Here is a 25,763-nt window from a genome sequence, read left to right on the forward strand (position 1 = left end):
GCCACCAAGAAGCTCTGCCAAGAAGCTGTAGGAGGGCCCCACCCCAGGAGGGCATGGGGAGAAGGGGGCAGTGGCTATTTTCTCTAAAATAAAGTTGAAAAAGCAGCAGAAAAAAAAAAAAAAGAAAAGAAAAGAAAAAGCTTATGGAGAGGAGGGGAAGAAGGGGAAGGTGCAGGGGAGTGTGAGCCTTACTCTTCTCATCAGAATTGGCTCAAAAGGGGAATAACATACACATTCCACTGAGTATAGTAATCTATTGCACCCCCGCAAGAAAGTAGGAGGGGAGGAGGATAAGAGGAGGGTGGGGGGGTTGAAAGAAGGGATGGCAGATTAGGGGTGGGAGCAGTTAGAAGCAAAACACTTTTGAGGAGGGATAGGGTGAAAGAAGATAGAAAATAGAATAAATAACATGGGGAGGGGAGGGATTAGGATGGAAGGAAACAGCAATAGTAACAAAAAATTTGAAGGATAGGCAAGAGCAATGTAAGATGATGATGATGATGATGAAACATGGTACTTTGCTGGGCTATTGTGAAGAAAATTCTTTGTCAGGTATACCGTACTATATATAAATGTTATCTATTGTTGCAATGATCAACATCATGGTTTATTGTAAAGAAATCCCTCCTTAAAGTACTATATAAATGTAGTTTACTATAAAAAAAAAAGATGAGCAGGATGCTATCAGAAAAAGCTGGACTTACATGAGCTGTATACAAAATAACAGTAATATTGTAAGATGATCTGCTATTGTTTTTACATGTAATTTAGGAAAAATAAAATTCTAAATAAAAAAAATTTCAAGAGTTTGTACTGCTGTTATTAGATTGACTGAAAATGTAACCACAAAGTAATAAAATAAGCTTACAGATTATATATAAACCATTAAAAAATTTTATTATAGTTTTTCTCATATAAAAAAAAAAGTAAAGGAAGTGAAATACCCTTCAAAGTTCTGATTTTGCTCCTTCTCTTTGATTTTCTTCTAAAATCCATGAACAGCTAAATACAAATCTTATCTTGTGCAAAAATGCTCAAAAATCTGTGGTTTATTCCTCCACTGTGTATAAAGACTGTGATTAAGATTTAAATTTTTCACATTGTGACTGATATTAGCGAATCACTACAAGAAATATCCATTATTACTCAAAGTCCATTTTCCTGCGTAAAATGTTGATGAGTATTTAGTTGAAATCACAAAAGTTAAATACAAAACATTTCCATTGGGAAAATAAGAAACATAGCCTCATCATCAGATACCTTGCCGTTTTAGCTTCCTTTCATATGTTAAGTTTCCTTGATTTGACTGTAAGCTCCTTGCCAGCAGGCAAGGATTGTGTAGTATGCTCCCAAAGCTTCATCCCTTCTATTAGATCCTATTCTCTACTGAGTAAAAGTTATCTATTCTAAAAATTTATCAATAGTCTATTCTATATGAAGAATTCAAAGAAGCCTCGACACATACAATTCAGAGTGAATTAAGCAGAACCCCGCCCCCAAATATTGATGACAATGAAAATGGAAACACACACCCTAAACCAAACGTTGCATAATTATGATGACCGAGCCAAACTTGTTCTTGAAGAGATGACAAAACATACTTCCCTCCTGTTTGCAGTGTTGTGTGTGGTGTTGGGGTGGGGAGGTGTGAAGAGGAAGGACACATGAATAGGGTGTAGAACTCTAGTATCAAATTGAAATGGGAGGGGGGCAGCTAGGTGGCGCAGTGGATAAAGCACCAGCCCTGGATTCAGGAGTTCCTGAGTTCAAATCCGACCTCAGACACTTAACACTTACTAGCTGTGTGACCCTGGGCAAGTCACTTAACCCCATTGCCCCATTAAATTTTAAAAAATAAAAATAAAAAATAAAATTGAAATGGGAGGGGGTAGCTAGGTGGTGAAGTGGATAGAGCACCAGCCCTGGATTCAGGAGGACCTGAGTTCAAATCCAGCCTCAGACACTTGACATTTACTAGCTGTGTGACCCTGGGCAAGTCATTTAACCCCAATTGCATCACCAAAAAACCCCAAAAAAAACAAAAACAAAAATTGAAATGGGAGCCACTAAATCATGAGTGTCATTATGGGTATTAAAGGGCACAAAGACTTGTTTTAAAATGTAACATGATATTTTATTGTATTTTTATTTATTTTGTCAAATATCTCCCAATTATATTTCATTTAGTTTTTGTTTTTGCCCAGGGTCACACAGCTATTCAGTGTTAAGTGTCTGAGGCCGGATTTGAACTGAGGTCTTCCTGAATCCAGGGCCGGTGCTCTATCCACTACACCACCTAGCTGCCCCCTCCCAATTATATTTCAATCTGGTTTGGGCTGCACTCAGTATTATTATGAGCTATATATGTGTTTGACACTTCCAGTATAGAACATTAGATGTACTGGCAAGTTTCACTGATGTGTTGTTAGTTGATTTTGCTGAACTGTTTTTTCATCCTTCCTTTCTCTTTTTTGTTACCTAGGATGGCTCGTTGGATTGGGAGGGTGGAAAGGACGTTCAAAAACGAGGGCTATAAAAACAAAAAATGTGAATAAAAAAAGTTTTGAAACTTAAAAACACAATTACAAAAACAATAGCTGATTCTACATTCTCATGGCCTTCTAAAGCTCTCACCTTCTAAAACACAGTTAATATCAGTCTATTTATTCTGTTCCCTAGCCAAGAATTAATGCACTTTATTAGCTGAATGCACTGTTGTTGTTATTTGTCCTTTGTTCTCAAAGAGAATCTTGACATCGGGGAATTGGATTTAAGTGAAGCAGGGTTCTCCTCCAGAGCCATCTGGATCCAGGGGCAACATACACATCAGGATGTCTGGAGATAGCCCCAGACGTTTAAGGCAATTGGGATTCCCCAGAGTCACAATGGATAGAGTACTAGCCCTGAAATTGGAAAGACCTGGGTTCAAATGTAACCTCAGAAACTTACTAGCTCTGTGCCACCTAGCTGTCCTAACTGAATGCATAATCACCACTACAATGAATAATACTAAGACCTACTCCCTTTCTAAGCAAAGAACTTGACTCAGTTATCTTACGTAACAAACATTTATTTGGCAAAACATGTAGCAATGGACACTAAAATTATACAAATTTTCTTACAAAACAAAATAAATCATATTCCCAATCTCCCCCATCTTCCCATACTATCCCCACTCCATAAGTGAAGCAAAATTATCTGTAAACTGTATCCCTGGGGGACATAAAAGGGGGAATGCAGAAAGATATGCAAAAACTTCCACAGGAAGACTGTATAAATCTGGCAGTGTTTAAGTATACAATGAATGGCTTTTATCAAGAACACTACTAGAATTCAACCTGAAAACCTGAATCTAACATGTTTTTTTCCTTTTGTTCTTATTAAAGCTCAGAAAGCTACCATCTATTAAATATGGAATTGCACCTGTTACATAATGTAGTCTGTTACAAGTAACTGAAAACTAAAAAGTGGACATATTAACAGGATTTCAAAACCAACAGGTAATCACTTTTATAAGGACCTGCTTTGAGGCCATTCTTCACATCCCAATTCAAAACATACAATCAGCATCTGATTCTTCAGAATTTTCTAAAACCTTGAAAATTCCCACCTTCTCTTTAACTGGCACAGAGGCATTCATTTGATCTATAAAAGAAATATAAAAATTAGTATTTTTATAAAAGTTATTTTCTAAATCGGGGATATCCATAGTACAATTATAATCATACTTTTAAAATGGGTTTGTATTCTATTGAAAACTGCTAATAATAATAATAATAATAATTTATTATCAAAGACAGGGATTGCCTACACTCACATGATCATTCTTTTCTCCTTTTCCAGAAGTACTAAAATAAACTGAACTTAGAACCAGACTTGAACAGATGTATCATATGACATGCTTATAACCACAATGTACGTATGTACTTATATTTATGTAAATATGCAGAGATTATATGCTAAAAAACCCTTTTCTACTTTTAGGGGTTCATGATAAAAAAATTTGGAGACCTCTTTCCTAGTTAATAATCCTATGATGCTGTCCCCATTATTTATCAAGTGCTTACTATGGGCTAAGCAATGATAGTGGGAGATAAGATACATAGCAGCCTTAGGCTTAGTTTCATAATTTAGTTACCTACACACACACACACACACACACACACACACACACACACTTTTCAAATTAACCTCTGATCTTCCCCATCACTTACAACTCATGACACTCTAAGGCAGATAATATCCCAGGAATACAACAAAGTTAAAAAAATGCTTCCCCATAACATCTCTGCGAGATACATAAAACTATTACTATTGTCCATTTTACAGATATGGAAACTGGAGCCCAAAGAGAGAAAGGAACTGACTTTGGTCATACAACTAGTAAACATCAGAGATGAGATTTGAAACCTGGTCTCCTGACTTCAAATCCAGGGCACTAAGGTTACACAGGTACTAAACATTAGAATCAGAATTTGAATCCATACCCTCTGACTTCAATTCCAATAATGTTTTCTCATTTCTCTGGTTTTTTTGTCTAGACTAAAATTCCAACTTCTGCAAGAAGTCTTTCTCAGTCTTGATTAATCTCAGTGCCTTCACTCTGAGATAATCCCCAATTTATTCCGTCTATATCTAGTCTGTACATAGCCATTTCCATGTTATCTCCCCCCTAGACTGTGAACTCCCCAATGGTGGAAGCTGTCTTTTGCCTCTCTTTGTATTACCAGCCTTTAGCACACAAAGCACACATTAATAAATGTTTATTGACCGAATGACTATTATAGCAGAAGTGGATAATTAATGAGGATAGTATATTTTCATTATCTATAAGGTTTGATAGTAGTATTCATTTACTTGAAAATTTTAACTGCCAACAATTCTTCCCTCTTTTATTGGCATAATTTAGTACTTGGATTTCTATCTCATCAATTTACGGGTCATTTTGAAAATCTCCATTCACCAAAGTCCTCATGATACCTAACTGAGGAATGGAAGTAACTCTGGGTTCTTGAAGCCAGTCAATACTCTGAGGCTGAGTATGGAACGGGTACCAGCCTAAATTCAGTACATAGGAGGGACATTAAGAAACAACCACTACTCCTGTTCAATAATTCCAATTAGACAGCTAAAGAAGGTAGTTACCTTCCAAAACATTTGCATTTTGAATAATTCTCTGATTAAAGAAACTAGCATTTCCCTCCTTGAGCCATTAATTAGAAAGAGGATCCCTACTCCCCCCCCCCCGAAAAAGAAATGATTGTTGGGGGGGCCGCTAAGTGGCACAGTGGATAAAGCACTGGCCCTGGATTCAGGAGGACCCGAGTTCAAATCAGGCCTCAAACACTTAACTCTCACTACTCCCCCCCCCCCCCCCCAAAGAAAGAAAAAGAAATGATTGTTGATCAGTATGAATAAGACAGCATTATGTTACAATGCTACTTGATGTCTAGGCTGCAACATTACTGCTAACCTAACATGGTCAGCAGAGGATGAGAAAACATAGCATCCTTCCCTTTGGAAATATTACCTTGCTTTTACTGCCAATTATTCCTAAGTTAGAATCAAAGTGATAAAGCAACAGTGTACAGATCAGAAGTAGAGAATTTATACTCAACACATTAGTTCATCATCTGTTTATAATTAAAGGATTGAATTAAATCTCATCTCTAACAGAGTACAAAAGACTGACAAACTGTAAGGGCAAATGTATGCTGTTTCAATAACTATGCTAAAACCCATCACAGATGCACAGAATTTCCTTTCAAAGCTTAGGTTTACCAGAGAGTAAATTACAACCCCAATGAAAATAAACACAATTTACAGGGGTTGAAAAAGATTAGCTACTCAGTGTGTATTGCAAGTCAACTGCAAAGAAGATGAAAAGTAACTTATTTTTACATTTAACATTACAATACACTGAGGGTCACCAGTCCTTGTTCAGTTGCTAACTGAACAGGACTTTTTTCATATCACTTAAATCTCCATGACCTCAGTGTAATGTCAAATGAAGGGGATAGAGAATTTCTACAGTTCCTTCCAGATTTAGAATTTTATTAGTTATTCAAGGGTGTAGCAAAAGAAAGGGCAGTTACTGTTCCCAAATCATCTTTCCCAATTAAGAGAAATTTTTCCCAGTGCAAATCCACTGAAACAAAAAAAAACAACTTACCAATTAGGTCACTCCGATCCAGCAACAATTCTAAATCTTTATCACTGATAACCTTCTCCCTTGATCCTTTTACTTCCCTACAGAGAAAAATATAGTGCATAATTTCACACAAAAGAATATTAACTTTAAAAGGTTTTTTTAAAGTCAAGATAAAAAAAATTTTTTACCTTTCATAGTCTCTAGATTTCAGTAATTCCATCAATTCCTGAGGATCCAAGGTGGTCTTAGATTGACTTAATCCAGATTTACCACCTTTGAAATGATCTAAAAACATTTAGATGGAAATATAAAAATAGTCAGCCACGAAAACTTTTCTGAGTTAAATTAAAATACTGGAAAAAGAAACAAAGAATGCTGAACATGCTTAAATTTATAGACTGTCCAAGAGCTAAAATACAAAAACATAAAAAACTAAAAAGATCCAATTTCTTTAAAGATAATTTATACCACTGTTTACCAAAAAAGGTCACTATATACAATTTACTAAAAGCTTAAAATAATCATTTTGGTCAGGCATATATCATGTGTGTGTATATATATATATCAGTGAAGACTAGCAACGGAACAAATGTCAGTATTCATGGAAATACTTATCTGCTAATGTTTTATGAACCCATAGTGTAATTATTATATCTTAATCTACCTACTATAAATTTTGCAGAGATGGGACAAAAGGGAAAACCAAATTTCAGTGTAACTGAACTTTCAGCAAAAGGAATTATATAATGATTGTGGACAACAACAGACCTTTTCCTACCCTGATTCACTCATACTTCAGTACCACATACATAAATGTCTGCTTTAGCATCACAACTTACATCTCAATGTTACTTCGAACTAAACATTCCAAAGCTAACCTAATCCCTCTTTTGTTCCCCCAAACCATTTCATACTCTAGACCAGTTGTCAAATACATGGCCAGCAGTTCAAACTAGTGCAGTTCAAACCAGATTAAAATGTAACTGGGAAATATTTAACAAAATAAATAAAAATACAATAGACCATAGATAATGTATTTAATATGTGGGTTTTTCAAAGTCAACATATAGCCTAGAGAGATCCTTATGTACAGTGTAGTGGTCCCTACTAATACCACAGCTCGAGACCAGTCTATTTCTGTTAACAGCACTATTACTCACAAAATTTGTAATGTCTATTTACTTACATGAAAATGTATACTTGAAAACCTTACCGTGCCCATAAGCTCTCACCCCCCCACCCCAAATCATTTCATGTCTCACCAACACAGCTCTGCCCTCTAAATCCAGTTAGGAGAAAATAAGGCAAAGCACACTACCACAGAGCAATTAACTGGGGAAAATATTAGAAGCACAAGAACTTTGTAACAAAATTGTTAATTACTTTTGTGGATGATGAGTTTTTCCAGCCTTCTCTTGGCAGCTGCTCTCTCCACAATTTTCTGGTCAACAGTATTTGCTGTCACAAGACGATATACAACAACTGGTTTTGTTTGACCAATTCTGTGACACCTATCTTGGGCCTGAAGATCAGACTGAGGATTCTTGAAATAAAAGATATTCCAATAGCATTAGCTTAAACTTCTAACAGAATCAACGTACAGAGTCAAAAATTGAGGGTATAAATGTTAGACCACAGTATCTGATTTTGCAACTTTTCCTTCAGATGAAAAACCTTGAAAATGTCACATTATCCAAAATCAAGACTAATTCACTTCAAGTTAAAAAAAATTGTAGTATGTATGAAACGATCTGTACTTCTAAAATGGATATCATATTTTATACTACAATTTATAATACAATTTAGGAAATATATCATTAAAAACCAAGTCCTAATCTTCCTTCACAGAGGTGGAAAACCTTGGGCATGGAATATTATAGATAAGACAAAACTTTTTAAAGTGTTGGCTTAAAAAAAAAAAATCTTTGTTATAAGGGATGTTTCTATGGGAAAGGGCTGTGGGAGCAATACATTGGAATATCAATGTGGAGATATAAATTGGGAAATGTAGATGATGGAAAACTAAAGTTATCAATAAAAATATAGTTTCTTAAAGGTCTGCACAAATTTCTCTCCAGCAAGAATTCAGAATAATAGGAAAATCCAATCCCAGTACCACCCAACTTACCCAATCACTATCATAAATGATAACTGTGTCTGCTGCAGTCAAATTAATACCTAGACCACCAGCTCGGGTACTAACTAAAAATAGGAATACTTCAGGATCTGTGTTGAACTTGTGCATCTAAAAGAAAAAAAAAAGTAACTCAGTAAAAGGAAATAAAAAACTACAACTGATCAATAAGTAAAATCTAAATTACCTTGGATAAGACAACTAAACTGAAATAGACTACAGCTTACCTCAGTATTTCAAAGACCCACAACTAACAACTCATCTATACTTTCATGATTTGCTATTGCTGTAAAATTCATCCTCAATATAGCCAAACTGGTGATGAGTCCCTCTAACCTGAGGCCTGGACACAGATTTAATTCTGCATTCCTTAATCTTTCAATTAGTTAACTCAATCTCTGCTCTTTTGCTTAGGCTATATGTGCCTTGGGGAAAAGCAGTAGAAAGAAGTAGTATCCTACTTTTGGAGGCAAGATCCACTGAAAGAAATACCAGAAGAATGATCTCATACAAAACAGAATAAATTCCAAAGGGGACAGATGTTATCAGACTCAAATAACCAGAACTTTACTATAGATTACAAATGATTATTTGAATTATCTCCACAAAGATCATGTTGCTCTGCCTGCCTTACCCAAATAGTCATAATGATGAAGCAAAATATTCATAATGAAGATAGAATTATACTTTCAGTGGAAAGAATGATGCAATTTTTTGGACAAGTCTGGTAGTCCCCTAAACCCCATTATCATTATTTGCAGGCTAAAACATTCTCCTAATTAAGGAGGTACAAAACTAGACTCTCCCAGTCTCAACAAACTACCAAAGTAACTCAGACATATCAAACACATGGCCTTCAAGACTTCAGAACCAAAATAAAATGTATGTTGGAAATATTTAATGAATTAAAAAGCAAAAGAACATAAATAATGTTAACATGATTTTTCCTAAGTTAATATGCAGCCCACAGGGATCCTTATATATAGTTTAGTAGATCTATTTGAGTTTGACACCATAGAACTAACTAATCTCATTCCTAAGCAATTTCTATAATCCATCCTATACTGGATCATCAGATTAATCTTTTTCAAATTCCAATTTCATATAATTCCTTTCCTAATTTCCCCTCCCCCCAATATTTTTGGTGGCACATTTTTTATTAGATAAAAGTGTAAGTTCCTTAGCTGGGTGTCCTAATTATCTGGTAACACCCTATTGTCTTAACCCTATGAATATTCTGGGCCAGTCAGGCCTATTCCACATGCTACAGCATGGCCTGCTACTGCTTCTTTAATCAGGCTGTGCCCACTGACTAAAAAGGTCATTCCTATTTCTTCCTACCCAAAACCTATTCATCCCAATTATGCTGACTGCTACAATCTTAGGAAGAGTATGCCTGCCTATCTTAATACTTTGCAAGCATCCTCAATAGTAAGGGTGTACCAAGTACTTAAAATCTCACTAAACATTGGAACTGAATCATTGCCTTGACTCAGGTAAAACGTCATTTTAATAGACATGAAAAATGTCAAAGTGACAGATTATAGAGGAGACAAAAATACCAACGGGAACAATACCTCTATTTTAGAATGTTATATATTGGTAGGGGAGAAGAAATAATTACTAAGATAGTACTCCTTTGATTAGAGTTAAATCCTGCCACTGGGCCTTTTTTTCCCTTCCTCACCTAATTCCTGTTTCTTCAACCACTGTTTTCTGGATTTGGGGGGAGAACAGAAGGGAGGAGGCCTGGCTCAAGAATTCATGCATCTAAACAATGAAGTCAGGTACTGGTAGAAAGAACATTTTCAAAAAGTTAATCAAATAAACATGCCCTTACATTCTCTTCTCTTTCTACGTAAGACATGGATCCATCCAATCGGCTAAAGCTGTAATTTCTAAGATAACAGTAATCCATCAAAATGTCCAACATCATTGTCATTTGTGAAAAAACCAGCACCTGTAAAGTACATATTATTGAGTGTATGATTGCTGGGATAAAAAATTATTGAACAAAATCTCTTCCCAATTAAACTTAATACCTTATGACCTCTGTTTTTGAGCTCTGGAAGCATCCGATCCAGAATTAAGAATTTCCCTGAACTTGTCACCAATTCTTCATTTATCTTAAAGGCAGTTTAAGAAGAAAAGAGTATACATTAGTAACAAAAAAAGCTTCACATTACAAAAAGTTTTTTTTTTCAGTAAGAAGCATTAAGATCACGACAAATCATACTGAAACCTTTATCAAAGAATGAGAGTTGAAAGGTGTAATCTACTTCCCCTACCCAATCTTATATTTGTGTGCGTGTCTATAATAGAGAATCAGAAACAATGCACAAAATGATGCCAACGTAATTTGGCCCTGAATAAGAATTCTACAAAGCCCCCAATCTTATTTGTAGAAGTGGGAGACACCAAGCATGTCTCGTAGTGGGAGACACAGTTAATGCCTTGCTTGTGTTTTCTTCCTCTTTCTCTTTTAGTCTTTTTTATAATGGAAGGCTTGCTGGTTAGGGAATAAGGAGATATATTAAATACAAGTGACATGAAAACAAAAGAAATAATTTTCTAAGAAATGAAACCAATGCAAATAGCATTATTCCAGAGTAGAAAGGGATATCTGCTTGGGTAAGATTTAGGACAGAGAGTGGGAAGTAATCTAGAAATAGATGTGGATAAGGGATCAGGTAGGGCTCAATCTTTCTAAGCCTATTTCCTAACTCACAGTGTTTCAGCAAGACTGGAGTAATGTATGTAAAGCACTACATAAAATTTAAAGTTCCACATAAATGTGCTCAAGGGGAGTTTGGGGTTCTTATTGTTTATAAAAATCAATTGGTCAAGATGGCAAATTCCCAGAACAAACAAATGTACCTTTTGGGAGGTGTAATACTCATGAAGACCATATAAACTTAGTGGGAAAGGACTAAATCAATCTTTAGGCTCTTCAATAACCAGCACATTACTTCCTATTCATTTGCAATCAGATAAATAAGTTAAAGCTAATAAATAAGCTGACTAAACCAAACAAAATGTTTAACGGTTTACACCTTTTTATCAACTTGAACACTAATTAAAGTTAGTACCTGGAAGGCCTGTTTTAATTTAGCCCTGTACAACAGACTGCTGGTACACTATAGGAAAATAATTATTTCTAAAAGAAATAATTTTCAATTTCAGAAAAAATTAATGATTGTTGATGTAGCTACACATATAATAAACAGAAATTCAGCATTTAAGGTCCACATAAACATATTGAACTGCGCTCTGATCTCCTCAATAAGACAGGCAGCATTAGAAAAATTTCCTAACAATATCTGCTTAAGGCATAGAGGATGACAGTCTTCACATGGCAACTTAGTGGGTAAAGGGCTGGCCGGCCTCATCGTTAGGAAGACTAAGCATCAAGTCCTGCTTCTGAAATATACAGCTAGGTGGTGCAGTGGATAGAGCACCGGCCCTGGAATCAGGAGGACCTGAGTTCAAATCTCACCTCAGACACCTGACACTTACTAGCTGTGTGACCCTGGGCAAGTCACTTAACCCTCATTGCCTCACAAGAAAAGAAAAGAAATATACTTGCCAGGAGACACTAGATAAGTCAAGTTACTCATGAAGTTCTTAGCACCCAAGCATTTAAAATTAAAACACATCTGCATTAGTGGTAGTTTACCATATCCGTGAAATCACAACAGTTAAAGTAAGTAAGATCAAAATCAAAGAGTTAGAGAAGTCAAAATAGCAAATGCTGGGCAGCTAGGTGGCGCAGTGGATAGAGCACTGGCCCTGGAGTCAGGAGTACCTGAGTTCAAATCCGGCCTCAGACACTTAACACTTACTAGCTGTGTGACCCTGGGCAAGTCACTTAACCCCAATTGCCTCACTAAAAAAAAAAAAAAAAAAAAGCAAATGCTATTAGCCACTTACTTGAAATTCTTGTGTGACAGGATCTAGAGGGTATTCAATGAGGTATGGGTGGTTACAACATTTTCGAAGAAGCATCATTATGTTTTGTAGCTTTAGGTTAACTTCTGATTCTATAGGAATAGTCATTTCTACCACAGGTCTAGGAAAAGCACAAAGACATGAATACACAGCAGATATTAAAAGTACTCTGGTATAAAGATACTTATTTAAACACCCACCTTTGTGATTCCATCTCTGGTTGCATTTGACTGATCAATTTTTCTAACTCATCAGGCACATTATCACCATCAAATGTACTATAATTAACCAATTTTCTGCTTCGGCGCTTTGGTCTTCCTGTGGGACTCAGCTCAATAGTTTCTTTCTACAAGATATCCAGAAATATTTGCATAAGAAAATATTTCCACCCCCCAAAAATATTATATAAACTTCCCAAATCACAGGCCTCTTTGAAAAGAATACCCTCTCCACTATTTTTTTGTCTTTCAGCATTATTTAACCTTTAATGAGTACCCACTGACTAGATGGCACTGAATTATAAATAATTTATGGGGAAATTCTAAAGGCTAAGCGTCCTTGAGTGAATATTTAATCCTGTTAAGTGTGGTGATTACATAGAAGAATAAAAAATAACTAATGCAGAAAGAAGCAACAGAAGCTAGATGAATTTCTATAAATAACAAGATAATAGGCACTGGCACAAACGAACCTCATGACTCAGGGATGGAAATAAGTCAAATTCATATAGTGCTTTTAAGATCTACAAAACATTTTGCCTACATTGATTGCCTCATTTGTGCTGTCCTCTGAGGTAGCATCCCACTTTAAAAATAAGAAAATCAGGACTGTTATTAATAGACTCTGATGCTATGGGGGGGCCCTATGAGATTAAAGATTTGTACTATGGAACATGAAATTACCAGTCAGATGTCCTGAGACAAGTGTCTGTGCTGTCATTAACTAGCCATATGGTCCCAGACATGTAATTAACCTCTCTAAATCTGTTTCTGCAATTATAAAATGATAGTTGTACCTACCCTAGATTACTAGAGATGCTAAGCATCAAGTCAGATAATATGTGAAAGCATTACACGAAAACACATGTATTAGTCTATAAAGTTGAGAATTTTGCTTCATATTACATTCACTCAATAACTTTCTGTATAACTGGGATGGGGGGGGTGCAAGTGGGGGGTTGAAGTGGTGGAGAGTTTAAGAGAATTTTGTATAATTAACAACATCTTGGAAGTCTTCTCTTGAAGATCAGTGAATACAATATACTCAGTTTGCTAAAAGATAGAGAGAGCAAGGAAAAAATAAGGGAAAACAAGACAGCTTCTATTACCTCTCCTAATTACATCCTCTTTATAGAAATAAAATGAGGTAGTAGAAAAAATTCTAGTGTCAGAGTACTTAGATTTCTATACTGGTTCTGATATTTACTACCTAAGTTGAGTAAGCAAGTCATTTAACTTCTCTGGGCCTGTTTCTTTGTCTGTTAAAAAACAAAACAAAAACCCAAAGTGGAGGAGGTGGGGACTTGATGATGGTGGAAGAAGGTTGAGTTAGATGAACTCTAAGATCGAATCCCCATTAACAGGTTCACAAGCTTCAACAGATTCATTTGCTTCAGGCATGGAATTTCCTGTCCCCAGCTTGAGATTCATTTATAACATACCTCCTATGACAATACTTGTCATACTAATATAGTCTTTCTTTATTAGGTATTATATGTGTGGCACAATGGATACAGCACTGGGTTTAGAGGCAGGAAAACCTCAGTTCAAACCTGACCTCAGACAACTTGCCAGATGTGTGACCCTGGTCAAGTCACTTAACCCATTTGCCTCAGTTTCCTGATGTATAAAATGAGCTGGAGAAGGAAATGGCTAACTACTCCGGTATCTTTGCCAAGAAAATCCCAAATGGGGTAACAAAGAGTTGGACACCACTGAAAACTACAAATATAAATTCCACTTCAACAAATACCTTACTGCATCCAAACATTTTTGAAATTGTACGGTTCACAATTGCTGTATAGAAGGTTTCTTGTTTCTTTGAAAGAGGTGCATATACTACTACTTCTCGTTTAGGAGGAACCTCAAGTGCAACATCAGATTTTAATCTTCTTAGTAAGAAAGGCGTTAGAATCTAGAAAAATAACAAAGGAATAAGCAAATAAGATGAACTATTCCATTAAACTATAGTGCAGTCCCCCCCTTTTCTTTATCCCTAGATCTAGTCTCCCCAGAGCACTCCAGATGAACCTCTCAACTATTAACATTTACTGACAATTACTTTTTATTTAGTAATTATGTATATAATACTGTCTCTCACTCTGCAATTCAGCTTTTTGCTCTGCATTCACAACAATCTTTCTTTTGTCTATACCTGATATCAATTCTCTGTTTGAAAATCTTCAGTGGCTGCTCACTTCTGCCCAAGTTAAAACTCCTCTGCTTGATACTGAAGCATCTCTAAAATTTAGCACAACCCTATTTTTCAAACTTCGTATTAATCTCCTTTCACACACCTCACTAAATTCTGTCAAAATGAACAATTCAATGAATATCACCTCCTCCCAAGTCCCTAAAATATACACTGTATCCTCACACCTTCATAAATTTTCTTAGGTTCTTGGAATGTCTTTCCTTCTCAGCTTTAAAGCCCAATTCAAAAGCCACCCAACTCAGAAAGCCACAATATCCAAACCCTCCCCCACCTTGCCCCTACCAGACTCCATAAATCACTGTTCTATAACTATTCTATATTCTATAACGGTTTAATAAGTATATATAACCAAGAAAAGAAAGAATACCTGGTGAAGCATATGTAAAACATTCTGTTCCCTTTCTTTAGCAACGATGTCCTCAGTAATTTCTGTAAGACTATTTATGTCAAACCAGGACTCAAAGCTAGAGAGACCCCAAAAAAATCTTAAAATTACTCAATTCATTAAAATAATTTACATGTCAATTTGAAAAATGTTTCTCTATGAAACTTTTGTATATGTTAACTATTTTTTTTTTTTGGTTTTTCTTTGTCATAAGATATATATAATGTAGTTCAATCATCACAAGGTTAACCACCAGGTAATGGAATTTTTTGCAAAATGCAACAAGATAATCTACTAAACAGGTTTCTGGGTTCAACATCAATGAAAAAGATCCTTAAAAGTATATTAGATGCAGATTTGAATTAATTTTTTATTATTATTATTTGGGGTTCTGTGACATTATTGTGAAGAAAAAAAAGTTGTTGTACAATACTTAATTCAGACATGTACCACAAGTTAATGGTAGACTAACACTGGGGGGGGCGGGGCCTGGGCATCAAGCTTTTGTCAGCATACTCTTTGAGCTTTTTAAGTCTACTATGTCTGAACTATGATTTCTTGTTTATCCTTTTTCCTTAGTTGGACTGTAATATATGGTCTGTCAACCTGTGAATCTTTAAAGTATGATTCAGGTATTGTTGTATTCTTTACTGTGTAATAAAAATGTTAAAAATCGGTACTCCTCAAATAAAAAAAAAGTATATTAGAGTTTTCCCTTGCAGAATTTAAATTAGTTACAATGAGGAAAATAAATATAGCAATATGATAATATAAATATACCTTACTTAAAGAAAACAAAAAACCTGGAACTTTCAAAAACAAAAAAGAAAAAATTATGGAGTAGTTTTGCTTTTTTAAAAAAAGAAGAAAAAAATAAAGACACTAAGTATTTATATACCAAGCTATTTAAAATATACTTCAATTTACAGAAATATCTATAATACTTTTCAAACACATATTATTTATTACTAGATAATCAGCAAAAAAGTTTGAGCACTAGGGTTTTTTAAACAAATTGTGTTTTAACTATCACTAAACAGGAGAAATATTAATAAATCATATCATGTAGACAATCTCATCTGAATGTTTTCTGAAGTTAATTAGGATGTACACATTTAAGGACACACTCCAAAATCATTCAATATTATACTTTTCTACCCTGGATTTATCCAAAGCAAAATCATATAGGTTTTATAATACATGATACTCAATGGTCAGTTTTATAGCTATTCCCTAATGCTTTATTTACTAGTATTAACAATAATATTCACTAGCATTAATTTCCCTTGGTTGAAATGTTCCTTATCTGTGCCATATCATCCTGAATTCAAGCAAACTTACCTGAAACATTTTGTATTGGGATTTTCATAGTACAGAGAAGGGAACACAATTTTCTCACGGAAAAAGCTTAAGAGTAAAGAGGCCAGAATTCTAAGACTGGTACTGCCACTAATTAACCATTTAACCAAAAGTAAGTCACTTTAACCTTAATGCTTGTTTTATTCTTCTCTCCAACAGGGATACTATTACTTACATTTTATCAGTTGTAAAGATAAAACAAGATCATGGACTTTAAAGTGCTTTGCAGCTAGGAGTTGGAAAGAATTGAATTCCAAACCTGTGTCAGACAGACACTTGCTGTTTTATCCTGGTTAAGTCATTTAATCTTTGTCAAACAAGTTTCCCAAGCTCTAAAGTGGGGGAAATAAATAGTACCTACCCTACAAGATGTGGGGATTGTGAGGATGAAATGAAAAAATATGTTTCAAACCTAAAAGCACTATGTTAATATTACCATTGTTGTTATAATAATTAGGGTTCGTGACACACATTATAACCTACAGGTGATAGTTATTTAATCAGCCAGCTGTGACCCAGTTTTTGTTTGTTAACCCAGTTTTAATAGGGCAGCCTATGTCCAGCCAAACATCTGCTACACGATTTACCCTGAAATTTTCTGCAAGATCCCCTCCAGCTTTAAAGCCTGTGATCCTCTACTAAGCTGTAACCAATTAATTCCCACCTCAGACCTTTTATGGAATTCTTAATATGCTCAGTAATTCTGCAAATAATGCATGAGGCTCTTTTTTTGATATGTTAGGTGACCACAAGAAGGAGAATAAGCATTTATGAAGAACCTTCTAAGTGCCAGGCACTGTGCTATACAAATATCACCTCATTTGATCCTTACAACAACCCTGTGAGGGAGGTGCTATTATTATCTCCATTTTAGTCCAGGAAACTTGAGAAAGAAATCAAGCTACTATATGCGCAAAGACACAGAGCTAGTTAGTATCTGAGGCTGGATTTCTGACCTGACCTTGACCACAAGCTCTTATATTTAACATTCTGAAGAATATGCCCTGATCAAATTGTTACAGATGTCTAAATACTTTAGAAACTATTTTTTCTTGATTTCTTTAGAGTACATACGGGTCCAAAAGCAGTTTGTCAAAACATACCAGATATACTAAAAACAGGTTGGAAAACTCTTAGTATTCAGTTACCTAGAAAGAAACAGGTCAGTCACCTGATTTCCAGTATTGGTTAGATTTTTTTTGAAACATGGAAAAAAGAAATTATTCCAGCCTACCTTTTCAAGTCATCAAAAACATCTGGCAACAAAAAGTTTAGCAATGACCAGAGCTCTGCTAAATTGTTCTGCAAGGGTGTACCAGTCAACAGAAGTTTGTTGTCAGCATTGAATCGTTTTAATTCCCTGATCAGACGACAATTCATGTTCTTAATTCTGTGTCCTTCATCTACTATTAAGTATTTCCAGTAGCAATGCTAGGGGGAAAAATGATTTCAAGAGTGTCACCTCACATTTTTGCATAAAGCAAATGTTAAACATGACATCCAGCTCTAAAGCATTAGAAATCAGTGAATAAACATACAAGCTCACATTTCTATACGAAATGGTTAGGGATTTCCCAACACCAATTCAGATCTAGAAGCTAATATGCACCTTATTTTCTTAAAGAGGAAGATTAAAACTCTCAGAACTAAGTAACTAGCCCAGAATCACAGAGGACTAGAATCCCACAAGGCCTTCCTAACCATTTCACCAGTGGTCCCCAGATTTTATCTGGGTATCACCCATCAGCAAAATACAACTTTGCACATGCATCCCAATATACATGTATTTAATCAATCAATAAGCATGTAAGAAGTGCCTACTATGTGGCACGCACCATGCTAAACACTGGTTTTTATAACTCTATATACATTTGAAAGCACTAATAATTATATACACTAAATTCACACAGAAAATAGAAATTTTAAAAGAATGAAAATAGGGAAGCACCAAATTTATCATACAGCCAAGTGATGTGGTCCAGACCTGCACTTCATGAAAATTCTTTTGGCAGCTGGGTCAAAAAGTAGAGAGGGGGAAAGACCTGAGGAAAGGAGACCAAATAAGAGGCTACCACAAAAGTATAAGTGAAAGATTAATGAGCAGAATAAAGGAGACAGATGTGAGATATATACAGATGTGGAGGAAGAAACAATAAGATTTGGCAACAATAAAAGAAAAATGAGGAGTCAAGGATAATGTCACAGTTAAGAATGTGGTTAACAAAAAGAATGTAAAAACACTCAACCAGAGTAGAGAAGTTAGGAAGAAGGATTTGGTGGGAAAAGCCAAACGAATTGCGCTTTGAACAATTCTTTTGAAATTCTGAGTCTGAGTTGTGAAAAAAGCAATGTGACGAAGTACTGGAAATGGTGACACAGCTGTAATTAGCTATGGCAGGGAGGATAGGATACAAACTATTTTCCTATACTCTCACTGGCTGTTTCTATCCCTGGAATCATTCCAGGCCCCCACTGCACTGAACTATCTTGTGTCTCAGCACTGTGGAGAGACCAATTGATATGAAGTCCAAGGACCCTCGTTCAAATTCCTCCTCTGCTCTTTCCAAGTTAAGCTTGGCTAAGTTCACTCGACCCTCTGAACTTCTTGTATAAAATGGGAAGATGGATGAAAAGGCCTGAAAGTTCCATTCTACTCAAATTCTATGTTCCTATAGCTGCTTCTTTTTTCTTCTTTTTTTTTTTTTGGCAGGGCAATGAGGGTTAAGTGACTTGCCCAGGGTCACACAGCTAGTAAGTGTCTGAATCCAGATTTGAACATAGGTCCTCCTGAATTCAGGGCCGGTGCTCTATCCACTGTGCCACCTAGCTCCCCTTCTCCCTATAGCTTCTTAAAGCCCATTTTAAACCTTTCGCCTAAGCTTTTGCAAATAATACGCAAAATAGGGTCCCCTGAGGACTGAATAATGGCTAACAATCCCCTACCCAGACTCTCTTTACCTTGCTTATTACCTTCTCTAATAATACTTGGGATAAAACCACTACCCAAGATCTCTTCCAGATCCTATATCCAGAAAGAAAAACCAGAAATTCAAGAGCCAACAGCAAGAGTCTGTGAATAAGAAACATCACAGAAGCACAGGTAAAGAAAGGAGGAAACCAGCTAATGCAAAAATAAAATGGAGAGGATGGGAAGAAAAGAGAAAGATTAGTGTCAAAGAGAGCAATAAATAAGACAGAAGGAGTGATCGATTGGGAAGGGACTAGCTTTTCCTGTTCTCTTGTATCCTTTTACCAAAGAGTATAGCAGCTTCATCACTTGGGTGATAATTTACCAAAGTAGAAATAATACGTCGGAAAATGGAGCCATGAATTAACTCATTAGAATTCTCTAGACTCTCCAGCCACTCTTGCTTATGTTTAGTTTTAACCTTACTACTCTGTTCATATGAAGCAGAATAGGATGAATTTCAAGGGAAGCTTGAATTAGATTTAAGTGGACTGGATAAATTCAATAAAATCAAAAAAATGTCATAGCGTCACACTAATGACTAGTTAGATCACAGTACAAATGATACTAAAAGGTGATGACTATAATCGCTGACTTCCAATCTGTTCTATTTCGAGAGACTAAAAGCCTCAATCAATTCTCTTTACAAACACATGCCAATGGTCACAAAGGGAAATAGGCAAATGGTTTAGATGAACTGGGGAGTGGGGGAAAACCACATAATATCTAGAAAAAAACCTCCATGTCCACAGTCTACTAAAAATCAGTTTTATAAAATACACAGGATTGTATGATGCAGATTATAATAAACAAGTATATTTGGAGTTATATAAAGTTGATTTGTGTACCTGTAGAGCATTTCTGTCTCTCATCGCTATTTCAAAAGATGTAATTACCACAGGATGTATCTGCAATGTCCCTTCACGTTTATGAATCTTTTGTGCCAATTTTCGACGTTCTTGTTGATCTCCATGATACAACATAATAGGAATCTAGGATAATAATATTACTTATGATAAATATAACAAATTTACACACAACTCTGGGGAAAGGTCTAAAAGTCCTCACTCTCCTTATGTTTTAGTTTGTTATTCAATAAAAAGAATCCAATATTAATTGAGCTATTAGAAGGAGAAAACTTGTTTAAAAGTTCCAAGCATTAAAATACTTGAGCACAATAAAACCTTATTTACTTTATTTTAAAATTCCTTGTATTAATTTCTTTTGTCTTTAAATCATACTCATTACTAGGAAAGAAAACAAGATTGTTCCTACTCCAGATCAACATCTCCCTCACAACAACTGGCTATGTGAGGTAAGGAAAAATAAGGAGTCAAGGATGACACAGAGTTAAGTATAAACCTGAGTGATTAGAAAGATAGTGGTGCCCTTGAAAGAAGGGTCATTCAGAAGAGGGGATATTGGAGGCAGAAAGAGTTCTGTTTTAGACATGTTGAGTCTGAGGTATCATTTAGTTTGAAACAACCAATAGCAATAACACTGGGGAGCATAAGACTACATGCTATCTTGCCACTTGTTAACTTATGTACCTGAAACATTTTAAAAAGCATCAAAGACAAGTATGGATGGGAAAGAAGATAGGATGATCACACAGAAAATGAAAAACAATGAACTGATGAAGTAATGATACCTTGGTATCCTCAAAATACTGGAAAGACCAGAAGCAGGTCTAGAGTATGTTGGGTAGATCCTCTAATGGAAACTTACAGAAATATGGAATGAACATCTCAGTGAAAACCTCTGGAAGAATTATGATTAACAATGGTGGTAGAAGATCATCTCAGTGTAAGAAAATAACTCTTACCTGTGGTGTAAATCTTTTGAATTCAGCCATCCAGTTAGGAAGTGTTGACAAAGGACCACACACAAGGAATGGTCCAGGGACTCCTCTCTCAACCATTAATGCAATTGTGGCAATGCACTGAACAGTCTTTCCTAATCCCATTTCATCTGCTAAAATGCCATTAATACCATTTTCCCAAAGCATCTGCATAAAAAAAAAAGCTGTAATTAAATCCAGAAACTTCAAATTCTTGTTCATGAGAATTTCATGGTAGCATTAACTGAAGAAAACACCACTAATATTTTATATAAACTCAATACTAAGAGTTGTTCAAGTAATCTTGACTTTCTGAGTGTGTAAATAATTTTTAGGTTGTAAATCTATTACATGATTCCAAAGTTCAAATGAAAAAAATCTCAAAAGATTAGAAAACTTTACAAACTTTAAATCTCTAAATACATATGCTAACATTAAAATCTTAAACTGAAGTGCTTAAACAATGACACAACATAGCAGAAAAAGCAACAGACTAATAAGAAAGATATAATAAGGACTCTAGTCCCAGTTCTATTACTACCTACCTTTTGACCATACAACAGCATCTCCAAGACTCAGTTCCCTTTTCTGTAAAACCCAGCAACTGGACTACATATTCTGAAAGGTGCATTCAAGCAGCTAACTAATAATGTGTGCATGGAGGTGAGGGGTAAAGATGTAAGGGATGGGGCCATGGCATGAGCACAGCTGCCCAGGTTCACCATCAAAACCAAATGATTGATCCTAACCTCCTGATAAAATATTAGATTACACATTATTTCAGCTTTTGGATATGTGGGACTTAAATTTTTTGGTGACTATCTTAAGAGTCAGAGCTTGTAATAATTAGGGAAAGAGACTTCCAATCCGGTCACAACTACAATCCCAGGCTCTAGGCTGGAAGTGATAGATTTGAGAGCTAGAACAGACCTTAAGAGTTCATCTATACCAATCCTATCACTTAGCAAATAAGGAAACTAAAGGCCAAAAATCATGTGGTTTGGTATATAAGTTAAGAGGAGAACCTGAATTTTAACACAGGTTCTCTGACTGTAAATATAATATTCTTTCTTTTTTTCTTTTTTTTTAGTGAGGCAATTGGGGTTAAGTGACTTGCCCAGGGTCACACAGCTAGTAACTGTTAAGTGTCTGAGGCCGGATTTGAAAGGTACTCCTGACTCCAGGGCCGGTGCTCTATCCACTGCGCCATCTAGCTGCCCATATAATACTCTTTCCACCACAGAATTGATCCTAATGTTGAGTTAGACCCAGTTAAAGTGGAGCTCAGATAGCCATTTTGCAAAACTGAGAGGAACCAGGGAGGTGCTAAGAAACCTGAATTCTTGTTCTAACTGCTTGTACACAGCTAAGTGACCTGGGTAAGTCAGAATCTCTCTGGATCTGTTTCCCTATCTGTAAAATGAAAAGTATGGCCTAGATAATCTTCAAGATAAAAATTCTCTAATTGCTACCTGATCCAGAACATTATTATGACAAATTGTCCAGCAAGTTCTTGATTTTTGAATGAACTTTATAAATTAAGAGAAACAGACCCAGACTGAAACCATATGAAGATTAAATTGAATTGAGTGTACCTTTCAGAACCTGTGAAATCTATGGTCTCTGTCAAGAGGGGATGTCATATAGTATACTTGAAAATCACCTAGCCAAAAAACAAACTTACAAAATAGTTAAAATTAGGTGATAAATTAGGCTTCTTCATTTTACAAAGATTCACAAATAGAATTACAGTGGACAATGAAAAATAAACCTTTAAGTGAACTTTTATTAAAGGAATAATTCCTACCCTAAGCCACTCCATGCCTTCTACTTGGTACCACCGCATTACTCCTCCTGTGAAGTGCTTTGGTTGTTGAAAGGGTACTGACTGGCCATTACATTTCCTTACTGGGTCTAGAAAGTATTTAGCATTATGCCGAACAACTTGTGATAATCTATCTTTAATCACACTATTTGTATCACTACTTTTTTGAAGATCTTCTACAGAAAGCTGTATAGAAGAAGAGCTTTCATCCTACAAGAGAAAAAAAAATCATTAGAAACTCAAGCTTACAACACTGATTTCAGTCTTGTTTATTTATCAGATGATTTGGTCAGGCCCCCAAAATTTCCTAGAATGTGATGATAAAACTCTTGTATTCTCTTAGTGAGGGGATAGCTAATCTTCCCACTCCTAACCAGGCATACAGACTCCTAAAAATACTTTTAGAATTTTCCCTATACCTGATATTCCACCTCCAACAAAGCCATCTCTTTCTTAGGATACCTTTCCTGGAATGCTATTTCCTAAACTCCTCAAAAAGCCCTTCTTAGGCATGATTCATTATCTTCTGCTTAAAAGCAAACTAAAGATAAGAGATATTAACATTTAAAAAGTGTTTAATTTTCACCTGCATGCAATTTGAGTGAAGGAAATTCGATGCAACATTTTGACATTTTATTAAACACCTCTTATGAGCATAGTATTGTTAGATAAAGGGAATATCATGTTAAGATAAAATATCTATATTCTTATAGTCTAAATGTTCAAACCCCCCCCCCCTTTTAGATGAGGCAATTGGGGTTAAGTGACTTGCTCAGGGTCACACAGCTAGTAAGTGTTAAGTGTCTGAGGCCGCATTTGAACTCAGGTCCTCCTGAATCCAGGGCCGGTGTTCTATCCACTGCACCACCTAGCTGCCCCCTCAACCTTCTTTAAAATTATAACTGACAGTGTTACAAAGGACCATCCATTTATCACCATGAGGCCGACATCCATCAATTTCCTCTAAATCATATTTGTTGTGCATACTTAAAATGTTGCTAAGAAGTCAGCAAGGTTTATGGCTGAGATCGGAAAAGTAAATGGCTAGAAATTTGGAAATCCAAATGCATCCAAAATTTACAAAAAGGGAAGAAATAAGATTATACCTTTTCAGGCAAAGCCAAACATTCAAAGTTAGTTCTGTTAAATAAGGGATCAAAGTTAAAGGAACCCTAAAACCTTAATGTGAAAACTACTCACACAGTATAACCGATCTATAACAAAAATGTACCACTTTCCATATTTACTCACACAGCTTAATCTCACAGATATAAATGTAAATTCATATACCAAGACACGAATACAAAGATACTAAAGGAACAGGTCAAGACCAACAAATCAACAAGCACTTTTTTTGTTTGTTTTTGGGGTTTTTTTGTGGAGCAATGGGGGTTAAGTGACTTGCCCAGGGTTACACAGCTAGTAAGTGTCAAGTGTCTGAGGCTGGATTTGAACTCAGGTACTCCTGACTCCAAGGCCAGTGTTCTATCCACTGCGCCATCTAGCTGTCCCCCAACAAGCACTTTTTTTTTTTAAGTGAGGCAATTGGGGTTAAATGACTTGCCCAGGGTCACACAGCTAGTAAGTGTCAAGTGTCTGAGGCTGGATTTGAACTCAGGTACTCCTGACTCCAGCGTCAGTGTTCTATCCACTGCGCCACCTAGCTGCCCCCAACAAGCACTTTTAATACAAAATACAAGGTAATTTTTTTGGTAGAGGAAAAAAATGGGAAAAACCACTTGAGGTAAGTGTGTGTCAGTAAGTTCCTCAAAGAGGAGCTAGCACGTGAATTAAACCTTTAAAGAAGCTGGGGAGTCAAGAGACAGATGAGAAGAAAGTACATTCCAGGCATGGGACAGAAGTGGTGTGTAAGGAATACCAAGAAAGACAAGTCTGACTGCATAGTAGTAGTCAATGAAGGGAGTAACAGGACTGGAAAGGTAGGCTGGAGACAAGTTTGAGATGGCAGAAAACACATGGTATTAACAGGAGAGAATAAATGGACAGGTGAGAGATGACAAGAATTGGGGGAAGAAACTAAGCTGGTATGTGAGAGGGGCAAAAAGAACTGAGCAAGAAAGATTAAGTGCATGCAGCTAATGTGCAGGGAAACAAACTGAGTCCAAATTTGGCTTTATTATTATAAATCACTTACCCAACTGTCTTCTTTCTTCTTTTTAGCCACTGACAAAATTTCCTTTAAAATGATGGAGGAAAAGGTGAAATTAATAATATTTTAATAAAATGTTTTTTTCTCTATCATGTTAAATAAACAAAACAAGCGTTTTATTGAGCTCCTAGTACATACTGAGTACCATGGTAAACAGTAGGGAACTAACTTTAAGTGTTACAAAAATTCTAAAAAGAAAAATACCAAGTACTTGAGTTAATGGAGAAAATAGACTTGGGTTGGGCTGAAAAGGAATTGGAGAGTTAGATAGAAAGGCAAATGGCACTCCAAAGAACAGAAAGAGCGAAAGGTCAGAGATGTAGAAATAGGAATGGAAGGAAACAAGTTTAGCCTGACTACTCAATGGTTGATTGTGGAAACTACTCACACAGTATTTCTAAATGTCTGGGTTTGGAGATAATGGTTTATATCTTCTTTTTTTTTTGGTGAGGCAACTGGGGTTAAGTAACTTGCCCAGGGTCACAGAGCTAGTAAGTGTCAAGTATCTGAGGCTGGATTTGAACTCAGGTCCTCCTGACGCCAGGGCCAG

The 25,763-nt window shown here is 35.9% G+C and overlaps 1 protein-coding gene across 1 annotated transcript in view; it reads right to left on the reverse strand.

Annotated features, from left to right (window-relative positions):
- Positions 1-3,049: 3,049 nt before the first annotated feature.
- The window catches only part of HELLS (helicase, lymphoid specific), a 33,783-nt gene continuing 11,069 nt past the window's right edge, over positions 3,050-25,763 (reverse strand). The window contains exons 8-23 of the mRNA XM_043980148.1: positions 25,199-25,240; positions 23,026-23,253; positions 21,204-21,386; positions 20,227-20,370; positions 17,645-17,841; positions 15,034-15,130; positions 14,205-14,366; positions 12,434-12,579; positions 12,216-12,354; positions 10,328-10,411; positions 10,126-10,245; positions 8,280-8,396; positions 7,535-7,694; positions 6,340-6,436; positions 6,173-6,249; positions 3,050-3,645 (exon numbers count right to left, since the gene is read on the reverse strand). Of these exons, the coding sequence (XP_043836083.1) occupies positions 3,551-3,645; positions 6,173-6,249; positions 6,340-6,436; positions 7,535-7,694; positions 8,280-8,396; positions 10,126-10,245; positions 10,328-10,411; positions 12,216-12,354; positions 12,434-12,579; positions 14,205-14,366; positions 15,034-15,130; positions 17,645-17,841; positions 20,227-20,370; positions 21,204-21,386; positions 23,026-23,253; positions 25,199-25,240 (2,088 nt within the window). The 3' untranslated portion in view covers positions 3,050-3,550. The remainder of the gene's footprint in view (positions 3,646-6,172; positions 6,250-6,339; positions 6,437-7,534; positions 7,695-8,279; positions 8,397-10,125; positions 10,246-10,327; positions 10,412-12,215; positions 12,355-12,433; positions 12,580-14,204; positions 14,367-15,033; positions 15,131-17,644; positions 17,842-20,226; positions 20,371-21,203; positions 21,387-23,025; positions 23,254-25,198; positions 25,241-25,763) is intronic.

This window comes from Dromiciops gliroides, chromosome 2 (genome assembly GCF_019393635.1).
Source record: "Dromiciops gliroides isolate mDroGli1 chromosome 2, mDroGli1.pri, whole genome shotgun sequence".
In the NCBI taxonomy this organism is placed as follows: domain Eukaryota; kingdom Metazoa; phylum Chordata; class Mammalia; order Microbiotheria; family Microbiotheriidae; genus Dromiciops; species Dromiciops gliroides.